The 7,980-nt window shown below is 31.4% G+C and overlaps 1 protein-coding gene across 1 annotated transcript; it reads left to right on the top strand.

Annotated features, from left to right (window-relative positions):
- The first annotated feature begins 3,094 nt into the window (after nt 1-3,094).
- LOC104228963 (uncharacterized) lies at nt 3,095-6,301 on the top strand. The gene is made up of 5 exons (XM_009781520.2): nt 3,095-3,690; nt 4,123-4,513; nt 4,575-4,674; nt 4,801-5,240; nt 5,861-6,301. Exons 1-5 carry the CDS (start codon nt 3,095-3,097, stop codon nt 6,299-6,301), a joined length of 1,968 nt encoding a protein of 655 aa, XP_009779822.2.
- Nucleotides 6,302-7,980: the final 1,679 nt, after the last annotated feature.

Here is a 7,980-nt window from a genome sequence, read left to right as displayed (position 1 = left end):
TCTTTCTTTCAAAGAATCACATGCAAAAATCACATTTCATATATTTTAAGCGTGATTAGCAACATTAGATGCAATACGGGAAGGAAATTTCATGGATGAGGTAGCAAATAAGATGATGAAATACAAAAAAAAAAAACAATATTCCAAAAATCTAAATAAAAAAGGAATTTTTTTAATGAGTATAGTTGAAATTCATTGAAAACATATAGATAAGTCAATACACAAAAATTGAGGAAGATTGGAGGTGATTTGGACTAGTTTTGTATCAAAATTCGTAATTAAATCGAGTTCAAAAAATTCTTCTGCGACACATATATCAAACATGTATCACGCATGTATCTCACACACAGGTATACATTGATATACATGTGATACACAATTTATACAAATACGATACATATGTGATACACAAATGATACACAACGTGATACACATATCTTTTTTTTATATTCAGTTTTACTTCAACTTTTCAATTCAAACCACCTCAAAAACTTTACCAAATCATCCCAAAACTGAGATTCAAGCTTGTTAAGATATACTCAATCTATTCTAATAGCACCCACTCAAAAGAAAACAAAAATTTAATATTTTTTTGCTACAAATAACTAATTGGCTAATTTGGCTAATATTAATAATATTTTATCAATTAACCAATTTTTATAGTGACATAGCTGATAATTTCCCCTTTTAATGTACTACAATGCGCTTCAATACGTCACATGAGCAAAGCTTTTTACATGAAAATCCATGTTTGATTGCCACGTAATGGAATAAGCAACAACAAAAAATCCCACTACATAGATGGTAGTCCCATGATATGGGATAGTGATGATCCTTTTTGGGATAGATACTTAGTATATGATCTTTTTTTATTTCTCTTGCGAATATAGACCTTTCAGACCACGGTCTAAAGATTTCCTTTTGTGCAATCTAATGAGAAACGTTAGGCCACGCCAAAAAATTTGTAAGTTATTGTATACATTAAACGATAGACTAATATTTTGTGTAAGGTTGAGCAATATATGAGGAAACATTAGACCAAATGTTAACATTGTCCATAGAAAATTTTTCAAGGGCTAACTTTAAGAAATATGAATAAAATCTTAGTGGCGACCTTTTAGCCCGCGGTCCAGACTAGTTATATTCAGTTATGTGATGGGGTTGGCATTCTTCGGCAAATATTTTGAATTTGTACATAAATATGGGCGGCAAAGCAGATAAAATATTTTAAGTGGCACCCACAGCTCTAGGTGCTGCTAGAATCCTTCATTTTGTTATATTGCGAGTTCGATTCCTGGTATAGACAGTCTGACATCTCTTTATTTCCCTAGGACTTCACTTCTCTTTTTTATTTTTTTGGTAAATAAACTTTTTATTAACCAACTGAAAGTATTACAACGCAGAACTACATTACAGTTTCAGCATAACACAACTCATTCTCTCCTTAACTTCAGACCCTGGCTAAACACGAAATATGATAAAAATTCGAGTAACAATTAAACTTATATTGTGGTTTTAAAGATATGTGATTTAATCCAATACCAATGGATACACAATGAATTAAATAGATAAGTTAAAGAATAAAGTAGACCAAACCAGTGTGTAAGCTAAATATCGAGCTCGGCCTGTTACAACCTCGACGTATGATGATGACAAAACAACTTTGAAGAACAATAAGTAAAATAGCTAGAGAATAGTGTGCATATATTTTCTTATAAGTCAAAACGTGAGTTACAAATAAATGGGATCCCCTTTTATATAATAGGAGAGTCCTAAATAAGGTACACTTCCAATTACAGTAGGAAATCATATTTGACAGCTGTCTAACCGCCAAGACCAATCCATTTCGCAATTTACGTCGTGATCTTCGGGCCGTTGCGAGTATCTCGCTCTTTCCGTTACTGAATCATAAAGGTATTATCTCGAAGCATGCCTTCTTCTGACCTCGATAAATGATATCGACCTCGAACTCGATATCCTGACCTCCTAACGTGATATCACTTTTTCCATCGAAGAACTAAATCGGATAGTTGTGATTTTCACCGTATACAGACACTATAGAAGATCTCCTGAACAATAGTTTTGATGATATGCTGAGTACTCCTGCTTTTCCCCTTTATTTCCCTAGGACTTCACTTCTCGTTCTTCCTTTTTCCTTTCTTCCTTTTTATTCTCCATCGTTGCTAAATTTCTCTCTCTTTCTCTTTCTATATGTATCTTTCTATCTCCTTTATCTTCATCTTTTTATTTTAAATTTATTTACACTACCCATTATTTTGTTTCCACAATTAAAGCTTACTTCACACAAATCTTCTTTTGATAGATAATTTGAATTGATCTTATTTAACATACATTTTTTCTCTTTGTAATGACGTGACATTGATCTATTGGTGCATAATTTGAGTAATATTTTATTAGCTTTTGAAAGATCGAAATGGCTTGTTCACTATAGACGTTTTAGGTTGATTCTTAAAGATTTAAAAATTGAAGCCTTTTTTTTGCAAAGAATTGTCATAAACTCGATAAATATGATGGAAAACTAACACATGAATATTGAAGGTAAATTAATCTAGTCAAATAAATAAGAGAATTTTCATAAAGCACCATTTTTTAGGTCTAATTAGTCATTTATAGATACCTTTTGCTATATTACGTGTTATAGATACCTTTTATATTTTTATACAATGTATTTTATGTATTTAAGTTATTGTATTCATTAATAAAATAGAAAAAATAGGCGTTAAAAAAAGGAATTCCAGCTAAGGTTGATATGTATTTAACTGTATTCACGCGATATTACCGTGAATACAGTAACGTATCTGCGTAAAATCTGTAAAGTTAAACTAGTTAAAAACGGAAAGAAAATCAAATCACACGATATTCTCCTAATTTAACTCAACAAACAAAAAGTAGTACCCATTAATCTGTATTCTGCCATACACGATTCAAAAAAAAGTAGCGAAAAGCAGAGCAACATCTGTTCGAAGTTCTTCCATTCACTTCTCCCTCTTCTCTATTCGTAGATATTATTTCAACCACAGAAATTAGATGGATATAAATTATATACAAAATACGGTATAGTTCCTTTATACATATGGCAAGTTTAACAGTGTTGTTGCGTCATTCTGGCAAGTGGAACGATGAGGGCAATTACATCGATTTTTCAATTGAGGGAATACTGATAAAGGAGTATGCGTCCTTTAATGATTTAGTTGCTTCAATTTCTAATCAACTGGGCATAGATTTGAGCTCAAAGTCCATTAAAATTCAATACAAAGTAGAAGGAAATTGCACGCCAATGGAAATACACAATGATATGGGTTACAGAGTGTATGTAGAATTGAAAAAAGAGAACAGAGAATTTGGGATGTATCCTTTTTGCATAACAACTATTGAAAAAGAACTTGTCTCCGGAGGTAGTTTAAATCAAGGCGACATTGTGAAAATAGACGAAGCAGTTCAAAGGTACGATTCCGATACAGATGATACACTAGCTCTAGATTTTGTCAATTCAGGAGAAGCAATTGGAGTGTTCGAACTCCGCAAGGATTTGATAATTTCAAAAACTAATCAAAGGGAGGTTATGGCTGGACAAGTGTATAAGGATAAGGCTACATTGAAAGAGGTGATGGAGAATTATGCTATATCTCAAAGGTTTCAATTCCGTGTTGATAGGTCTAATGCTGTCAGGTTTGCATGTATTTAATTTTTTTTTTTTGTATTTTCTATTATTGGTTCGAGCTGTAAGTTTAACGTTGTTGTATTTATGCATATTTGTGGATTTCATCTTGATTAGCACTGATATAGTTAATATATGTTTGTTTATGGTCCTTAAATACATGTATTCATATGTATTTTACTGGTATAATTACATTACAGTGTCTCTAATTATTTTTTTATTTTGTCTACTGTGGTTTTAAGTGTATGCATATACCCACAATTGTATTCAGTTGTATTCATTGTATTTAAATGCATATAACTATAATTGAATTCAGTAGTATAAAATTTTTTATATATAGATGTCTGAATGTATTCATGTCAGATTGTATTCGTGTGTATATGAGTGCATTTTTTTTGTAAACACTTATGCTAATCATATATACAATGATTAATTCTTTGCAGCTATGCATTATTATGTATTTCAGAAGATTGTGAATGGAGGTTTAAGACTTCAAGCATTAACAAATCAGAACTATTCAAAGTGACAGAATTCATTGATAACCATACATGTCCGCTGAAGGACAAGGTGTATGAGCAGCGGCAGGCAAGTAGCAGCCTTATAGGTGGTATGATAAAGCCTAAGCTTACTAATCATAAGAGGAAATACACCCCAAAGGATATTATTGATGATGTGAAATCAGATTTAGGTGTAGATGTTAGCTACATGTTGGCGTGGAGGGCTAAAAAAAAGACAATGAATATTTTGAGAGGTGAACCGGCTGATTCATACAAAAAATTACCAGGATACTTATATACAATGGATATGACATATCCAGGTTCCCACATCAGAATGGTAAAATCGCCAAAAAAATAAATTTATGTGCTTGTATATATCTTTGTATGCCTTTATAAAGGGGTTTGATCATTGTAGACCCATTGTTGTTGTGGATGGAAGTCACCTAAAATCTTACTACACCGGGACTTTCATTTCGGCAAGCACGTTGGATGGTGCAAGTGAGTATCTGAATTATAATACAACCTGTTAATATTTTAAAGATTGAAACACATGTTTTAAAAATATGTATTCAATTATATTTACAGGTCATATATTGCCACTAGCATATGGTGTTATTGATTAAGAGAACGATGCTGCTTGGACGTGGTTCTTTGAGCAATTCAAGATAGCATACAGTGACAGGGAAAACATGTGCATCGTTTCAGATAGAAATGAGAGTATCATTAAATCTGTATCGAGAGTGTATTCAGATGTATCGTATTTTGCTTGTATATGGCATCTATGGAACAACGTATATAAAAAATTCAAAAAGAGCCATACCAAGTTGAGCGAAATATACTTCTCGATGGCAAAAGCATACACACAAGCTGAATTTGTGATGGAGAAGGTGGATAAGGTAGATATTAGGGTGAAAGTATACTTAGAGTTAGTTGGATACGAAAAGTGGGCTAGGTTGTATGCACCTGTTAACAGGGGATGGTCAATGATGTCAAATATTGCTAAGTCAATCAATGCTGCACTAGTTTTAGCAAGGGAATTGCCAATATACGAATTCCTCGAAGAAGTTAGGAAGATGTTTGGACGTTGAAATTGTAGTAACCGCAAAGAAGCTACACAGACATACACGACGCTTGGAAAAAAATAACAGGAGATACTGACTTTGAATGAGGCAATGTCTACACGTATGACTGCAAGTTTTATTTTAATGTCATTGTATTATATAGCTTAATTGTTTTCTGAAATAACTGACATGAATACAACTTAATACCAATATTTTTTATAATACAACTGCCATGAATACATTGAATACAACTAAATTCAAACACATACAAGACATATTTTATCGAAGATCTGATATGAATACAACTGAATATAACTAAAAATATGCTGCAAAACTATTCGAATACATCAGAATACAACTAACAAATCTGTATTATATATAATTTTAATATGTATTGTCATGCCGTATCCTTCTAATATTTTTGTTACACTTCAGTTGCCTAAATTACAGCATATTTTGATAAGATAAGACGTAATTACACTTGACAGTCTGCCGGTCTAAATATATGATGTATTCATCTGTATGCAAATATTTCAGTTGTATATAACTGAGTAATTCAATATTATACATATGGTAATTCAGTTATATGTGCTCAAAACTTATATTTTTATTTTTAAATGTAGGTGATACCATCAACTGAATACTTACATATGGTTAACGATGGAGGGAGGAATTACACAGTCTGCTTGTTAGAGAGAAAATGTGTTTGTGGGAGGTTCCAAGTTGATGAATTACCATGCCCACATGCTTGGGCTGTATTGAAGAGCAAGTTTCTAATGCCAGAAGAATATTGCTTTAACTATTACAAATCAAATACTGTTGTAATGACATACGATGTGCTTGTGTATCCGCTACCGGACAGAAATGACTGGAATATACCGGCACATGTTGCAGAGGAGGTTGTACTACCACCCAAATGGAAAAGACCTCCTGGAAGGCCAAAGAAGAAGCGCGATAAACCTTTAAGTGAATTGCTGCAGCCGAAAAATCAACATTCATGTAGCATATGTGGGCGGGGAGGACATAACAAGCGAATGTATAGAAATGCTCCACGTAACAAATAGTTAACACTCTGACATGTATTGGTGCTTCAACGATTTGTCAATACTTATGATGACATTATCAAGTAATAAATTCTCATTGTCAAGTAATAATTTTTGAAATGACTTTCGTAAATAGATTATGTATACATTTAGTTGCCTTAATGTGTTGGATACAATCGAATATAACCTTGTCCACATATACTTTGACAATTTATTATAGACAGTGCCTGAGTTATATACATAACTAGTCAGAATTCATCGGAATACATCTATATACTCAGTTATAATATAACAATTTCAATAAGTCTGAATTTGTATTCTCTAACTAGACAATAACCTGTTTAATACATCTGAATTTATATTCTTTAACATGTATTAACTGAATTTGAAAGATACATATTAAAGAATATAGCTGAATACAGAGAAATACATATGAATAATACAATTGAGTACAACTGAATACAACTGAATACAGAAAAATACAACTGAATACAACTGAATAATATAGTTGAATACAACTGACTACAGCTGAATAATACAGTTGAATACAACTGACTACATCGGAATACAACTGAATACGTATAACCTGTTTAATACATCTTAATTTGTATTCTTTAATATGTAATAACTGAACTTGAAAGATACATATAAATGAATGTTGCTGAATACAACTGAATAATACAGTTGAATACAATTGAATACACCTAAATCCAGAAAAATACATCTGAATTCTTTAATATAACCTACCATCAGTATACATAAAGTTTCTGACTTTGATATTAACCTGTTCAATACCTAAAACCTGTTCAAGCAAAGTTACTGAATATTAATACATACTAATACATTGTCAAGTAATAAATTCTCATTGTCAAGTAATAATTTTTGAAATGACTTTCGTGAATAGATTCTGTATACATTTAGTTACCTTAATGTGTTGGATACAATCGAATATAACTTTGTCCACATATATTTTGACAATTTATTATAGACAGTGCCTGAGTTATATACATAACTAGTCAGAATTCATCGGAATACATCTATATACTCAGTTGTAATATAACAATTTCAATAAGTCTGAATTTGTATTCTCTAACTAGACAATAACCTGTTTAATACATCCAAATTTATATTCTTTAACATATATTAACTGAATTTGAAAGATACATATTAAAGAATATAGCTGAATACAGAGAAATACATATGAATAATACAGTTGAGTACAACTGAATACAACTGAATACAGAAAAATACAACTGAATAATATAATTGAATACCACTGACTACAGCTGAATAATACAACTGACTACTGCTGAATACAACTGAATACGTATAACCTGTTTAATACATCTGAATTTGTATTCTTTAATATGTATTAACTGAACTTGAAAGATACATATAAATGAATGCCGCTGAATACAGCTGAATACAAATGAATAATATAGTTGAATACACCTGAATCCAGAAAAATACATCTGAATTCTTTAATATAACCTACCATCAGTATACATAAAGTTTCTGACTTTGATATTAACCCGTTCAATATCTAAAATCTGTTCAAGCAAAGTTACTGAATATTAATACATAGTTGAATCCTGTAAGATACATATGAATATAAACTGAAGAATAAGCATGAATACTTATGAGTAAACTAGTGAAACAACGATTAAAAAGTTGCAACTGTCATACACGAACACTGTTGA

Source organism: Nicotiana sylvestris, chromosome 11 (assembly GCF_000393655.2).
Source record: "Nicotiana sylvestris chromosome 11, ASM39365v2, whole genome shotgun sequence".
Classification (NCBI taxonomy): domain Eukaryota; kingdom Viridiplantae; phylum Streptophyta; class Magnoliopsida; order Solanales; family Solanaceae; genus Nicotiana; species Nicotiana sylvestris.
This window is presented reverse-complemented; position numbering and strand designations above follow the sequence as displayed.

What these genes read in the sequence shown, in the direction of transcription:
- LOC104228963 (XM_009781520.2), top strand. Translation starts at nt 3,095, where the DNA reads ATGGCAAGTTTAACAGTGTTGTTGCGTCATTCTGGCAAGTGGAACGAT. An exon ending in GATAGGTCTAATGCTGTCAG is followed by an intron (nt 3,691 to 4,122) that starts GTTTGCATGTAT and finishes AATTCTTTGCAG; the next exon opens with CTATGCATTATTATGTATTT. An exon ending in TATACGAATTCCTCGAAGAA is followed by an intron (nt 5,241 to 5,860) that starts GTTAGGAAGATG and finishes TTTTAAATGTAG; the next exon opens with GTGATACCATCAACTGAATA.